The sequence below is a fragment of the Passer montanus genome, unplaced genomic scaffold, assembly GCF_014805655.1.
Source record: "Passer montanus isolate IOZ18808 unplaced genomic scaffold, ASM1480565v1 scaffold52, whole genome shotgun sequence".
Taxonomy (NCBI): domain Eukaryota; kingdom Metazoa; phylum Chordata; class Aves; order Passeriformes; family Passeridae; genus Passer; species Passer montanus.
The window spans coordinates 5,298,589-5,314,913 of NW_024370152.1; the positions used below are offsets into that span (position 1 = coordinate 5,298,589).

At 40.3% G+C, this 16,325-nt stretch overlaps 1 protein-coding gene across 3 annotated transcripts in view; it reads left to right on the top strand.

Moving 5' to 3' along the window:
• SEMA4D (semaphorin 4D) overlaps positions 1-15,118 on the top strand; it is a 100,263-nt gene extending 85,145 nt beyond the window's left edge. For 2 of the 3 annotated variants that reach the window (XM_039724234.1, XM_039724238.1), the window contains 3 exons: positions 10,601-10,810; positions 13,414-13,511; positions 14,017-15,118. In XM_039724234.1, coding sequence (XP_039580168.1) covers positions 10,601-10,810; positions 13,414-13,511; positions 14,017-14,046 — 338 coding nt within the window. In that variant the 3' untranslated portion in view covers positions 14,047-15,118. Of the gene's footprint in view, positions 1-1,269; positions 5,911-10,600; positions 10,811-13,413; positions 13,512-14,016 lie in introns of those variants that run through there. The other variant, XM_039724237.1, reaches the window with a different exon arrangement.
• The last annotated feature ends 1,207 nt before the right edge of the window (positions 15,119-16,325 follow it).

The following is a 16,325-nucleotide window of genomic DNA, read 5'->3' on the forward strand; positions in this document are numbered from 1 at the left end:
TGCTGGTTTAAACTAAGTATGATTCAGTGGATCAAAACAGGTCTTCATATGTAACCTTATTGTTTAAAAGAAGAGAGTATATAGATTGACTATAGAAAGTAGTGTTGTTCCATATTGGCAATTCTGTTAGTGTTATGTGGAAGCAGATCAAAAGGCCTAAGTCTTTGTTAGCATAGATCTTATAAAGGCACTATTTGTATTTCCATGGCTAGAAGTAACAACAGTGGGATGAAAGTTCTTTCATAGTCTAGAATCATTCTGATGGGAAAGCACTTTTCAGCAGTAATTTGTTCTCTTTTGCAATAGGCAATTCGGAAACTTGGTAGTCCACTATGAAAAGAAAGTTACTATAGCACAGAAGATTTAAACAGTTTGATAATTGTGCTACAGACCTAGACTTCATTTTAGAATTACTTTTTTTCATCCAGCAGTGCCCATCTTAACATGGTGCTCATGCTGCTCTTAAAAACTGTCAGTAATTGTATTTGCCTTGGTAATGAATTTAAGAAAGAGAAGGCATAGTGTCCTAAAGTCAGTGTATGGATTCCATTCCTCAGGAGGTGTAGGGGTGGATAGTGGAAGAAACTCTCTGACAACCACCTGAAATCCAAGGGATGCAGTAATGGCACAGGTGGGGTTAAGGGGACTCAGCTATGGAAGTGCTTCTAATGCCTGTCAAAGCAGGGAAGGACAGGACTTTGTATTATGGGATAGAGTTTTTGCTCCCTTTGGGAAGGAGGGCAATTGGCTGGCATATCACATCATACTCTTACCCAGAATTACGATTTTAGTCTCTTGATTTAAAAAACAAACCAGCAAATGCAGACCAGCACACGGAACTGGTGCACATACTTGCGTTGTTCTGGGTCCTGCATGTGAGGATATAGGAATTCATCCTGGGTGGGGGCTGGCTAAACAAATTTTGCAAGGAAGGTCTCTGTTGGATGTGTTCAGATTTGTTCAGTGTCAGTTGGTATTTCTTTATATCAACATAGCTTTAGTGTGGAATTTGGTTTCTCTCAGCTATGAATAGAAGGTAAAATGTGTTTGCAGGGAGCAGAAGGGTTAAATAAGACCGGCAGAGAGTTAAATGTTGTGCCTGGTTGTCTGCAGAAAAGGATATGGCATCAGTATGATGCAAATACATAGATTGCCACATCATGCAGTAAAACCCTCAAAGCTTATTTTTAATTAAGTTTCTAACTTAATTGTTATTTTATCAGAATTGCTGAATCTCTTCCTTTTTTAATTGTAAATATCTGTTTCAAGCTGTCTGGAAACTCAGCAGGAGTTGGTGAGTTCTTTTACTCATCTCTTACTCATCCCACATGTTTTTACCTGAAAGCTCGCCTAAGGATAAGACTTTACAACCTCGTAACTGGCTCATTTCCATAAGGTAAAGTTAAGTGGATACAGCACAAACAGCACTTCTGGCATACTGCTACATTTTTTCTGAAGAATAAGTTTTTTCAAGCATGGAATACTCCTCCTCTTCTGTAAAATGGAGGAATAAAGCTCCCTTGGTTTGTGTCTACTCCCCCAGAGAGTGTCACATTTCTCCAGACACATGTCTGTTGTATGTGCATGGGGAAACAAGTTTCCTGTGTACTTTCTCTAATCCAAATTTTCTCTCCCATTACAGAATTTTAAAAACTTGTGGAGGCAGTTCAGGCAAGTTTCAAATAAATTGAACAAAACACTACACTATCTGGTTCAGGGCAGAGACAGTGAGTTGGTGATGCACACACCTGCTGTATAATTTCTCTGGTGTGCTCTGTTGAAACTAGGTATAGTAAGAACAGGTTTTTTTCCAGACTTTTGGTTCCACTCAAAGGTGTTTTACTGGCACCTCCTCCCCCAGCTTTAGAGTAGTATCTCCATGTCCATAATTTCAGAGAAAAAATTAAAATATGGTGAGTGTGCTGTGCATTATTTTAAACACTTTTATAATCAAACACTGCAAAACACTGTGCTTCACCTGCAGATCAAGCCTCTCTCTGTCCATGGTGTCAAGATGACTCCTTTAATTCACCTGTAGCTGGAGGTTTTACATACTGGATTATTTTAATTCTTGGTAAAAAAAGCCCCAGTAGTGTGGACATAAAAGTGAATTTGGAAGTACGCTTTCAAGGAGTTACTATTTCTTGGAGATACTGAGATGGGTATTTGGTAACATACAGTGCCTGTTCCCTGTGGTTGTGCTATTTTAGAAGGTGTACAAGTTTCCCACATCATGGAAGAAAAGATCCGTAACTTGCAAGAATCAGAATTGTAAGTAGTTTACACTAGAGATTCCTGTTTGGTGGAGCCTGAAGTTGCACTAAGAGACATGCAGAAGGGTGGGGAAATTTTTTTTCCCCAGGAGGAGGAGGAGGTCACCTGTCAGACTGACTTACCCATGGAAATGAGTAATTAATTCTTGGGTGAGGTTTTTTTACATCATTTGCATGATTGCATCAGCCCTGGTGCCCTGGGGTGGTCTGGTCTGGTGTGGAGCCCAGTCTGGAGAGGCACGGAGGTGTGCATCAGCCAGAGCAGAATGAGCCTGCCTCGGAATGTTCTTTGTGTGGGACAGAGTGTTTCTCTGGGATGGCAAATGACAGCATTTAAATTACAGCGTATCAGTATCTCACATTGACTTTACTTGGGTTGTTACTTTTTTGTTCTTATAAGAATATCAAATAGCAATTTTTCATACACTTGTGTTTTATAACCAGTTGAAGTTGGTAAGTGGCTCTTCATTACAGCTATGGAGAGATACAGTGTTTTGAAATGTGAGAATGGTTTAATTGATAGCCTTGAAAGGAAAAGCTCTGTGTCTTCTGGGACAAATCAATCCACTGCACAAATATTTCAACACCTCAGAAAATTTTCAGATTTTTATGCAGTATATTTTGAGATACTTTGAGGTTTAAACGTGATGCTTTCCTGAAGCAATACCCATGACTTTAATTTCTGTGCTTAATAAATGGCTGGTTTATCTTCCTGTGGGTAAGTTTGCACCTTGTTAAACAATTTCATATCCCACTTCATGAATTGTCTTCTCAACAGACCTTGGGTGTTTTACACATGCTATTTGACTTAATTTCACTGTATTTGGCTATTTATCTCATAGCTCTTAATTTGTAATTTTGTGGTTTTGTACCTTTTTTTTCCAGTGATTTTTGCACTGACTATACAGTGCTTAACAGAACTGTGGCACTATCAGACCTTTCCTGTGTGCAGATCTCTGACATGCCACCTGTTTATTATTATTTGGGATGCATTTGGAAGACAAGTTGAAAAATTAAGGTTGTCCCTTTAACATATAACAGAAGAGAACTTTGAAGTTTTATAAAATTGGGTAGATATTGCAGATCTATTTTTCATAAAACTCACATTAAAAAAAAAACCTTTGTTAATTTAGTTGTGATATCTTAGTGTAATTTTCTGACTACAATGCTGGCATTTATTTTTTCAGACATGGGGTGTGCTGAGGCCCTCATAGCTAAGTCTGCATGCAAAACCAACAGCATTAAACACCTTTGTAAGTGCTGTGGTTACCTGAGCTCTGATGTGAGCTTTATAGTGACTTCTGTAATCAAATTGAAAATTAATTTTTATTAGTTGCATGGATGATGCATTCTTAAATTCTGGCACCAGCAAGAGATTTTGAAACATTTCTGTAAAACTTTGCTTTGCTGTGCAGTATTATGTGGAAAGACTGTCGTCGAGGTAGGAGATAAGTGGAAAGGTATGCAACAAGAATGCCTTTTCATTTTTTTGTTGTTGTTGCTTTTGGGATTACTTTTTGTTGTTTGTTTTGTTTTATTTTAACTTTATATTAGTTGTCCATTAAAGACAAGAATTAAGTTCAGTGTAAAAATAATTTAATCATAAGGCAAATTAAAAAGCATCAGGCATCAAATTTAAAAAGGGGAGAGCAAGAAAAAGAAGTAGAACCAAAAGTGTCTTGGTTTTTTTTCTCAGAAGATTTGTTAATTTATTGTTTTCCTACATTTCACAGTGTGTGGCTGACTGCACTCGTACAGGTTTTTCCTGCGGAATGAGTAATAAGGTGCAGTTCGGAAACACGTGGCTTTTGGTAGTTTATAAATGATTAAAACATAAAGAAAGATCCCAGAGTACCCTGGGAGATTCAGTCCACGTAGACTAGCAGCTGCAGCCTGCAGTAGTTGCTGCTGTTGTGGTGTGCGTGGAGCACTTGAGGCTGCACGGCTGCTGCAGTGTCCCCTGCACAGCAGTTGGTGTTCTGTGCACTCACCACTCTGTCCTACAGGCTGCGTCTCGTCTCAGCACAGGGCTGGGGGAAATAAAGCCTTTGCATGGTTTTCAGAGCTTTCCACTGGTAAAAACCCCAGTTTTTACCCTCACAGAGTTTGAATAAGTCACCCTTTTGAGAGAGCAACTTGTCAAAAACTCTGTTGAGGCCAAGGGAAGGAGCTTTTACCTCTGTGCAGGAGTGCCTCTGTGAAGCAGCAGCTTTGCTGATCAGTTGTCTAGTTCAGCTTTTCAGCTTGCTTGGGGATTGGGTGCTACATGGGGTGTCCCCAGAGACAAACTGCCTGGGTCACAAAATGGGCAGTATTGTCCATTTGAATTTAATGTACACATTTTTGGGAGACTGAGGGAGCAGAATCCGCACCAGCTTTTGTAGTGTGATTAGGTATGTACAAAAGGAGAAGCTTGCTTCACACTGGGGACTTTAAGATCCAAATGCCTTTTGGGTTGTCTTCTCAGGAGAGCGAGGGACTCACTTAGGTGTGTATTTTGTTCTCTGTACCATGTGCTTGTAGAAGTTTACCTGATCTCCCAGTTTAGCCTTTCTTTTTTTGCAGTTCAGCGTAAATATTTCAACTTTTTCTCCTTGCTAATGTGGAACTTGATTCAGTAATGTCTTAGCTTGAAGCAGTACCCTTGTAATGACTGCTACACCCTGGCCATGATTGAGCAGCTGTATTTCCCAGCCTTGCCTAGTGAGATGGGATGGGTTTGGACTGGTACTGGAATCTGGACCGTAACCCAAATTTTATGCTGTTTTACTCAGAACATCCTGTTACCCCCTGCCAGGCAGGATTGCAGCCTGACTACCTGTACACTTGTTTTTTCCTGATGAGAGCTACAGCCTGTACACTTGTAAATAATCCATTGGTGTGGTGGCTGAGTACTAATTTAGACCAAAGCTGTCATCTTTAACTATTTCAGCAGAAACTGCTACCAGAACTGTCTCAGCATATTGTGTGCGTTGTCCCCACAGTGAAGATGACAATCTCACTTCCATCTCTTCAGTCATCTTCCTGCTAGATCTACCTGTCAGACAAAGCCAAAGTAGTAGTTTGTGTTCTCTGGAGAACAGAAGTGATTTTTTGGAGAGCATGTTGTTACTCCTTAAAATATGTTATTCAATTTTCTTTGCTTTATTTTAAAACCTAACATAGTAGTTTTGTTAGCTGATAGGATGACAGAAAAAAATAATTAGGCAAACACAAAGTGCCAGGGGAAGTTTAGGCTGGACATCAGGAAAAAGTTCTTTACAGAAAAGAGTGATTGGGCATTGGAATAGGCTGCCCAGGGAGGCAGTGGAGTCACTGTCCCTGGAAGTGTTTAAGGAAAGACTGGATGTGGCACTTAGTGCTGTGCTCTAGTTAATAAGGTGGTGTTAGGTTATAGGTTGGACTTGAGGATCTCTATGGTCTTTCCCAACCTAGTGAATTCTGTGATACGGTGAAAGTGGAACCTAATTTTGTTTTGTCTTGGTTTTTTTTGTGGCAGTCCCTGGTCCTAGCTTACTAGTGCTTAATAATTTTTTTTTTTCCCCACAGACAATTATCCAGGTTCCAATTGCAAAACCTTTTTTTGGACACTCTCAGCATCTGAATAAATGCATGACCAGTTACAAATTGAATTTTTATCTAATGTATGGGGTTTTTTTGTGGCACTCCCTGGTCCTAGCTTACTAGTGCTTAATAATTTTTTTTTTTCCACAGACAATTATCCAGGTTCCAATTGCAAAACCTTTTTTTGGACACTCTCAGCATCTGAATAAATGCATGACCAGTTACAAATTGAATTTTTATCTAATGGGCCAGTAGCCATTTTCCCAACCTGCTTTTAAGTTCCACTCTGAGAAGATAGATGCCATGTCCTGCTTGCACCCATGTGTGCTGAGCATCACCTCCAGTGACTGGTTGCTGCTTCCAGCTCTTACATGGTTCCCGTTCCGCAGGAAGCACTTCCTGCTTTTTATCTGCCATAATAAGGCTGCATCAGTTTGTGGTGTTGATGTTACACAAAGGGATGGGTAATTTAATGAAGCAGCAGGTGTCTGAAGGACCTTATGCATTCTTCAGTATGAAATACTTGGAAGTAATACTCTTTGGCATTTCAGAGAGGTCTGTTTTCTTGGCTTTTTATTGTTTTGGGTTTTTTTTTTCCGTTGCTGTCTAGAATTAATTGCCCTGATTTAACAATCAAACACCAACCAATGAAACTACAAAAAAAAATGTACCCCTTTATAGGGGGTACAGGCTATATAACTTGCACTCTATTTTCAGAAAACTGCAAATATGCTTGTCTCAATATAAAGATTATTTCCCCCCCCCCCCACCTTTCCAATCAGCTGCTCTCTGATGGCTTCATTTCATACTGATTTATTGTTTTGGTATCTTATCAGCAGCAATGACTCAGACTCCTACAACTCAAGAAACTGTGGCCAGCCCTAAATCTTTCATTCATATACTGAGTTGTGCTGGTAGTAATGTTTCATATTAATGATTGACTAACCTCTTCCTGGGCTAACTTTGATGTCTGATTTAAAAGGAAACCTTCCTGCATCCAGATTATAGTGCCTTTTAAAAACTTAATCCCTGCCCCAGATGAGAGCTTCCTGTATGATCTTGCTTTTCAGAAATCTGTGATGTTTGCTTCAGTAGAATTCAGCAAAGCCGCAAGCTTGATAACAAGCATTAAATCCAGATGCTGTTCTTAATCTGATGCACATGGTGAGCTTTGAAAGAGGTTTTGATGTGTATTGGGTTATACAAGGGAGGTTTTTTGTAAACCTGAACTTCCCATCCCTGTGGATAGCCTCTGGTAGCAGTTCTTTGTCTACATTATTGGAATTTATGTAAAAGACTTTTTGTTACTCTGGTAGCATTTCTCTCTGGGATACTTGTTGGTTATCTTCACTGGATTTCAATTTGCTGTCAGTTTGCAGAAATTATTAGCTGGAGTGTAGTTTTTCTGGTGGCTCCTGCTTTTGCACTAACTCCCCTGTCTCAGAAGTGTTTTCATGAATATAGGGAAGTTCTTACTCAAATGCTACCCTTCAAGAGCTGGGTTAGAAATGAGGCAGACCTTGTGCTGAACCAGTGGTAGCACTACTCAGGTTTTACAATGCAGCTTCACTGGGCTGCGTTTGAGATGTCTCCACAGCCCTCTGCACCTGGCAGCACTTGGCACAAGGAGCCAGCTTGGCCGGTGCTCACTCTTGCTGCCCCTGCCTTATGTCATCGAGCTCTACTTAATCCATAATCTGCTTCTTTCAAATTACTGTTTCCAAACTGTCTTGAAAACCTGTGTCTGTTAGGATGTGATGCATATATGGCAAATGCTGAATTTGGTCCAGCTTAGCAGGGCACATCCCCATGCTGCTCTGAATCTGTAGCTGTATACTTTAGTTCTTTAAGTCTGGTTTTATTTACTTAGTTCCTTTAACCTTAGGTCAAATTTACACCAATAACCCAGTGACTGCAGTCAGATTTTGGGTAGAAGATTACAAGCAGTTGCAGTGGTTTGAGTTTCTATGCTAACAATGGTGGTGGTTGAATTTTTTATCTCATGGAAAATATTGAGAAAAAGTCAGCTGTGTGTTAAATATGTTGGTTTTGTAACCCAGCCTGATTTGACATATGTCAGAGAACCTGTTGTGCTGGCAGAAACTACCTGGACGATTACTACTCTGGCCATTACTACCTGGGCATTATCATTTCATTCAAACTAGTGAAAACAGAGAAAATTAAGTCTGTGTGGGAAAGAAGCAAACATTTCCACAGACACTTGAAATTTTGAAGGTCTTATGCAAAGAAAAAGGTATTTCAGATAATGCCACAAAGTTTCTTGTATTTTTGTTTGATAAGTGTCAATTCCTCTTCTAAAATCATCAAGGTGGTGAAGTTGATTTTATTTAATTATGTGTAGCTAGTGTAGTTTATTGAAGCAATGTTTTTGAAGTTAACTGTTTGAAATATATTTAATGGCTGCTTAGACATAGTTACTTATGCACCTATCCTGATGTGTTGTTTAATTCTCTGCTTGACTATTATGTTTTAATAAAATTACTTTCTTAAAATCTTTCAAGCACTCCTAACATGGATGGCAAAGTAAGTAGATCAGGTCAGAAACTTGTGTTTTAAAGGTTGCACTAGACATGTAAATAATTTATATTATGGTGACATATAGGTAAAAAAAAAGCAGAGTATGTGTTTTTATTTTTCTTTATCTTCAAAAATTATTTCCCTAACCACTACATTGGAGTCTGAATTTCTCATCATAGAGTTGTAGAAAATTTGCATTTAACAAATGTGATTCAAAATTTTTGCAGATGAAACTGTGTCACAGTGTATTTTTTTTGTATTGATCCATCCTGAAAATGAAATCAAAAGTAGAGAAGGTAATTGCCTGAAAATTGGAAACAAGCTGCATTGAAACAGGACCAGGAAAACCCTGAGTACCGCTTGCATCTAAATTTTGCTGTCAACCAGTGTAAGTGGGGATGAGTGTGTATCTCTGGGGATTTCCAGTGCTTCTGACTGCACAGAAAAACAACGGAAGGGTAAAATTGCCTAGTTGCACTTCATAAGGGGCCAATCTGAACAACACAGCTTGCAAAATTTCATGTATAAGGAAATTGCTGCTTTTTAATCTCTTGGCGAAATGTGCATGTAAGCTGGAATTTTGGCAACTTTCAGCACAACTGGGATCTTCAGTACTAGAAAATAGAGCAGGTTCTCTGGTGTGAATAGTACATTTGAAGTAAGTTCAGGAAAGTGTCCTGCACTAAACATGCTGCTTCCTTGCATGGCTCTAAAATGACACTGAGGGATTTTTATTTTTTTACTGTGCTTGCACTTACCATTCTTCCCATTTGTCCAAATTCTATCTTCAGCTTTACGTTACTGAATAATTTGTCCCTGGTTCCAGACTTCCCATGAACTTAGTGACATGTAACCTATCTGCTGTTAACCGTAGAATGAGTACAATCATCCATAAAACACCTTTGAGGGGGAAAGAAAAAAGGCATGTGCCAGACCAGCTGTTTTCAGTCCAGTGTATGCTTGCACTTTCCACTTTGTTAGAGCTGCTGTCAGCCCTTCAGACTGTGCCACTTCCCTCAGAGAAACTCTACAATGCTTTAACTAGATCATGTCCTCTATCATTCACACTTACCCTTACTGCTAATTTATGTGCCCATATTTGTGGGAGATTTGGAAATAAAACTTAGGAGTTAAGAATTTGCCATGATCTCCTTTTTACACAATGTAAAAATGTCTACTATGTACAAATATGTAGTATGTACACAAATGTAAAAACTGGGTGGTTATTTTTTCTGCATGATTATCTAAAACTTAATGACAGAATTGTATTTTTCTAGGGAAAAAATGCCACATCAACTTGCAATACGAAGTGCTCACAATAAAAGCCATAGTAGGCTCTGTCAAGACATATTTGCAGCCATAGTTAATTTTCTTTTTACCCCAAATTTCTCTTCACATCTCTTGCTAAGGCTAGTCTGGATCCTAGGCCCAGAGGGAGAAATAATCATGTTTTAAACATCAGAATTACCAAGTTCTTAGCTTGGCCCAGATGTCTGTATTTTAAATGGGAAGGTTCTGATGCTGCCAAGTGCACTTCAGCCAACCTTGCTAGCTAGTTTTCTGGGAACAGCTGTTCTACCCTCCAGGCTACTGTCAATCTCTGATTTATTCAAATGTTGCCCTTGCAGGTTAAGACAAATAATAGTAACAAAGCTAAAAAATTAGCTTGCTCTTTGTTGTTGATCCAAGGTTCTTTCAAGTTCTGTCTTGCTTAAGTGCCTGGTGTGACTACTGGTTCTGTGCTTTTTCCAATTCTTCCTCTTTCACTACTAGTTCCAGTATCTTTGATGCACTGAGTTCTTGAACTTTTCCCCTCCTGGCCTTTTTTTCAGATCCTGTGAGGCATGTCTCTGGTGGTTTCAGCTTTGTACCAGGAGCTAGGCTGGGCAGCAGTAGGCAGTGCGTCCTGCTGCTACAGGGATTTGCACAGGCAGATGGTGCTGGTGTTCATCATTGACTCTTGCCGCGTGTGCCAAGTTCCCCCTTGTGAGAATCCACACAGAATTCCTCAATACAAACCCACAACTGTGGCTTCAACCTAAATTTCCCGTGCTAGCTCCTCTTAATCCCAGGTTTTTGGTACCCACAATTTCAGCTGAAGAAACCTAAGAAACATTTTGATCAACTATTTATGTTTTTAAGCCTCATCTTGATGTGATGGGATTTGTTTTCTTTTCAAAGACTCATCTTCTGTTTACTTACAGAATAACCTGACATTTTTACAGGTCCGGACAGCTCCTACTTTGTCTGGAGGAAGAATGGACAAAAGATGAAGGCATGCATCACGGAGCAGTCCCACATGCTGCTTGATGGCAGAGTGCATGTTCTCAGCTGGGTGAAAGATTCAGTATCAGAAAACACAGAATACAGATGTTCATTCATCTCAAAAGTTGGGAACACAACGTCAGGAGTGCTGATCACAGTGGAAGATAAAGGTAGGCTTGTTTCAAGAGTATGCTATGTTTGGCCTGACCCTGATATGAGTAAAGCTCTGTAATAGCCACACAGAAAATGTGCATACCTGAAGACAGTAACTTTTGCCTACCCAATCAGTATGCACTTCATTTATGGAAGAGTTTTAGAGGCATAAAAACTCCCTCCTCTACCTCCTCTCTCAAAGGACTAATGTAAATTAGCAGTTAAGATCTAGAAACTGAACTGAAACCTGGTAAACTAATCCAAAAAACCTGAAAATCAGATGAGTAATGGAGAGCTACAAATAAGTACTCTGATGTAATTCTACAGGCCAATGTAGAAAAATTCTGTAATTTATAAGGACTTAAGGAAGTCAGATGGTAAAGAGAATCCCACTATGCTGGATTTTTAAAACAAAAACTATTTGTAAACCACTTATGGTTTGGATTGGGCAAGGTCAGTTCCCTCTGCTCCATCTGAACACTAACTGGGCAGGAGGGCAGTTAGGGAACTTCAGCAGCTGCAGGATTTTGGGGTGTCCAGACTGCCTGCTGCAGTTAGCTCTCGAGACCCTACCCACGTGTGGAGAAGCAATGATTATTATACAGCAGGGATTTTCTTGGCAAGATGAAGGAAAAATTAAGAAGCTGGTTAATACCAAATGTTAGTCTGTCAAGGAAGGCTCAGTGCTTCTTTTTTCAATGATAGGGAAAAGCCATGCAATCAATCACTCCAGTTACTTTGAAATTTGTCTCAGAAGCAGAATTAAGAGCACCTCAACCAAACCAGTGTAAATATAAAATAGAGGGACTCTCACTGTGCTCTAAAAACATATGACTGTTGCTACTGTCCCAAAAGATAAATAGAAAATATGTCATCACCAGTCTTACATTCTAAGCTGGTAAACAGACCAAGGCGAAGTCACATAGCCCTTTTTAAATTATCAATGTAAGGAACTATAAGGAACTTTTGAGTGAAATGACATGGAGTCTAGAGATGGCTGAAGGATCAGACCTAGCCAGCACAGGTTTAGGAGGGGCAGGTCCTTCCTGACCAGCCTAGTATCCTTTTATGACCAGGTGACCTGCCTCCTGCAGGAGGGGCTGTGGATGTTGTGTACCTGGATTTCAGCAAGGCCTTTGACACTGTCTCCCACAGCACACTCGTGGAAAAGCTGGTAGCCCATGGCTTGGACAGGAGCACTCTTTGCTGGGTTAGGAACTGGCTGGATGGCCAGGCCCAGAGTGGTGCTGCATATAGGTGGAGCCAGTCACCAGTGCTGTCCCTCAGGGCTCTGTGCTGGGGCCAGTTCTGTTCAATGTCTTTATTGATGACATGGATGAAGGTTTTGAGTCTTTCATTAATAAATTTACGGATGATACTAAGTTAGGGGGGAGTGCTGATCTGTTGGACAGGCTGGATTGATGGGCCAAATCCAGCAATATGAGGATCAGCAAGACGAAGTTCTGGGCCTTGGACCAAGTCCAAGTGTTGTGGCCACACTTTGGCTACAATACCCCTTGTGTGCTACAGGCTGGGATTAGTGGCTGGACAGTGGCCAGGAAAAGGGACCTGGGAGTGCTGGTGACAGCAGCTGAACACGAGCCAGCTGTGCCCAGGTGGCCAAGGCCAGTGGCATCCTGGCCTGGATCAGTGGCAGTATGGCCAGCAGGAGCAGGGCAGTGAAGGTACCCGGTACTCAGCACTGGTGAGGCCTCACCTTGGGTTCTGTGTCTGGTTCTGGGTCCCTCAGTTTAGGAAGACGAGGGAGAATGAAGTCGATATGCTTGGAGCAAGTCCAGAGAGGGGCAACAAGGCTGGTGAAGGGTCTGGAGCACAAGTCCTGTAATGGCTGAGGGAGTGGGGTTGTTCAGCCTGGAAGAAAAGGAGGCTCAAGGGAGACTTGATGACTCTCTAAGAGCCACCTGAAAGGAGCATGTAGCCAGGTGGGAGGTCAGTCTCTTCTCCCAGGACAAGAGGACACAGGCTTAAGCTGTGCCAGAGGAGGTGTAGGTTGGACATTAGGAGGAATTTCTTCACAGAAAGGATAATTAAATATTGGATTAGGCTGCCCAGGGAAGTGGTGGAGTCGCTGTCCCTGGAGGTGTTTAAGGGAAGACTGGATATGGCACCCATGGTCTGGTTGACAAGGTAGTGTTGGATCATAGGTTCGATTTGATGATCTCAGATGTCTTTTCCTGATTGATTCTGTGGTCCTGTGATTGCTGAAAAATGGGGAATACTAACCAGGCACGTCCATCATGTTAACTCGTCCTCTCCAACATGTCATTCTTCTCCCAAGGCCTATGATCTACCTGGAGCATTCCTGTGCTTATTAGATGGGTTTGAACTATTAATTTGTACATCCTACCTTCTAGATCTCAAATCACAGATAATGGCACTAAATCTGTTTACTCTGGAGGCTATTAAGCTTGCTGCACTGTGTAAGAGACATAAGTACTTCAACAAAACTTGCTGCCAGATAACATGAAAGGATGTAGAGCAAACTGAAGGATGGGGGTTCCTTCTAGCCCAGTTCCTGCAGGACAGACAGTCCTGAATCTGATCAGGTACTGACTTCTGCCATTATATGGTTAGCAATCATCCCATTTCCCATTCTCAGATAGTACTGGTCAGGATGCATGGACCAAAGAATTTGATACCTGGAGAAGTGTCATCAGCGAACATGACAAGATGATGCAAAACTGGAGGAAAACATGGGTAAGGCTTTTATAGACTGCCTCTTGGACTTCTGCAACTGCATGTATTTATGTAACAAAATGATCAGTGTCCTGTACATGTCATCATTCCTGACCCACTCAGCAGTAAAGTCTATGTATGAGATTCGCTGCAGTTGTGTCAGCTTATTGCTTCAGTCTGCTAACCAAGCGCTCATCAGTCAGAAATTCTGGTCCTGCCCAAAACAGTAAGTCTGTGTATAGTGAATCAAGTAGGTAAATTTCATCACATCTGCAGACTAACTGGATTGCAGAGACTACTGGGCTTCATAAATGGTACTGTCTATAAAAGCTGACCTTCTTTCTTTTTTTTTTTTAAATAAGTACATTTTCATTGCTTAGTATTTTTCTCCAACAGCTAGAAGATCACTTTTAAAAACCATAGATATTATGTTCTTGCTGCTGCAGAACAGTTAGCATAGGCAACCTTAAGCTCCATTTTCATTTTTTGAGTGGTATTAACACATAATTCTAAAATTTTTCTTCAGGAGACCTGTAACAAGAGAAACAGCCTCTAATGGACGAAGGAATTAACAGACTAGAAGGAGAAATGTATGCAAGTTAAGAGTACCTGTTACTCTTATTATAGTATTTGGAGATGTCTTTTCAAGTGTTAGTGCTGACATTAAAACTGATATTCAGGAGAATCACCTCAAGCATGAAGTGGAAGGGGATATTCTTACTGCACCAAAGCTAAGTTACATGGTACAATGCATCGCATGCTGCAACTATCTCTGGTTTTCTGATGTCAGCTATTTCAGCTTAATAAAGAACAAAAGTAGTCTCAGCAAGATTTGTGCTGTTCAAAGAATGTAATATGATGTTTTCTGTTTTGAGTTCATTAAGTTAACCAGATAATTTTTGGCTTGAGGATCTTGGCATAAGATTTAGAAATTAGCACATGGATCACATTTATTTAAAGGCATTTACACTTGTACACTTATTTTTCTTTTACTGTTTTCTCTTCAAAATACTGGCAACTAAGGGTATTCCTTTCTAGTGTCAGCACGCTCATTTGTTCAAACATATTTCCTTTGGTAATTGTGCTGGGCTTTAGTTTTCTTCACAGTGGTTGGTATGAGACTGTTTTGGATTTGTGCTGAACACAGGGTTGATAATGGAGAGATGTTTTTGTTGTTGCTGAGCGGGGCGTGCAGAGCCAAGGCCTTTTCTGCTTTTTGCACTGCCATCCTGGCAGGGACATTGGGGGTGTGTGGGAGGTTGGGGGGAGACACAGCCAGGACAGGTGACCCCAACTGACCAAAGGGATATTCCAGACTATGTGGCATCATGCTCAGTACATAAAGTCAGAGGGGCGTGTATGGAGGGACGTAATTTGTGTTCCCAAGTAACCATTGTGTGTGATGGGCCCTGCTTTCCTGTAAATGGATGAACACCTGCCTGCCCATTGGAAGAACTGAATGAATTGTTTTGCTTTGTCTGTCTGCATGGCTTTTGCTTTTCCTATTCAATTGTTTTTCCTATTCAAGGGCTTTTACCCTTCCTATTTTCTCCAACTGTGAGAGGCTGGGTGGTACTTGGTTGCTGGCTGGACTTAAACCATGACAGTAATAAAGTTTCTATACCAAATAAAGAAGTTCTGACTAATGCTTAAAATACAGATAGATTATGAAGTATGAAAGAAGACTTTGGTTTTTGCAAATTCTTCTTCTATATTTGAGATAATGTAGGTTAAAAATTCTGTGCTGAATGAACTCAAAAGACCATTCCTTATGAAGATCAAGTGTGATGATCAGACTGAAAATGTGAGGACCTACACTATCCACAGTAAAAGTGTTCTACTACATTACTGCTCAGAGTTTTGTCCTTCTGCATCTAGGAAACCAAAGTCTGATGTATAAATTAAATTTCTTCTATTATCTGCTCAATGGATTTCAACAATCTGGAAGCAAGTAAGATGCTCCCAAATAACCAACCAGCCCAGGCAGAGAGGTGCTTTGAGAGTATCAGAAAGCTTCATACTCATCCCTAATTTCTCTCCTAACTGGCAAGATTTAAATTAGAGTGTTTCTGACATTAAAGAAAGCAGTCTCCTCATGCTAAGATCTGAATGATCCCCCTTTTTTTTTTGTCCACTATCTGACCACCTTGTCACACATGCAGGGTGAAAACTCATTTTTTTCCTACTTTTCTTAACCATTTTCCCTGTTTTTCACATAGGATGCTGATGCAGACTTCTAACACCACCAGAGATATTTTTTTTTCTCATTTGTTCTCATAATACTTTTTTCTTTCAGGACAACTATAAATAGATTTTTCTTGAATTGTTTCTCCTCCATTTGTTCAACCAATTTGGAGCACACTTAGTTCTGTGCTCCAGAGTTTAACTCTGTGGAGCTGGGTAGGAATATAAAGTAAGACAGAGGTCAGGGTTATGCATGATATAGAAAGCTTTGCTGCCACATTTTCTTTTTAGTTCAATCTTATGGGGAGGAAAAAAAAAAAAAAAATCTGTGTACCAGCAGTAGTACCCATGGCTGTGACACCTTATAGTAATTTTTTTTTTATATTCTCTAAGAATTTGAAATAAGTCCCTAGGATTGTGAACAACCTGTAATGCTTCTGAAGTTTTATGCTCTTCTAGAGTAAGACAAAATAGAAAACATGGTCAAAACCAAACTTCTTTACCAACTGATCCTCATTCCATGCAATGACTGCAATTATCAGTTCCAGAATTTTAGATGTGTATCCAAGTGGCACAGGTACAAGTTAATAAATCACAACTTACCTTTGCATGGTATACGCTGGCCAAAAGCATGTTTTGCCACTGGGACCT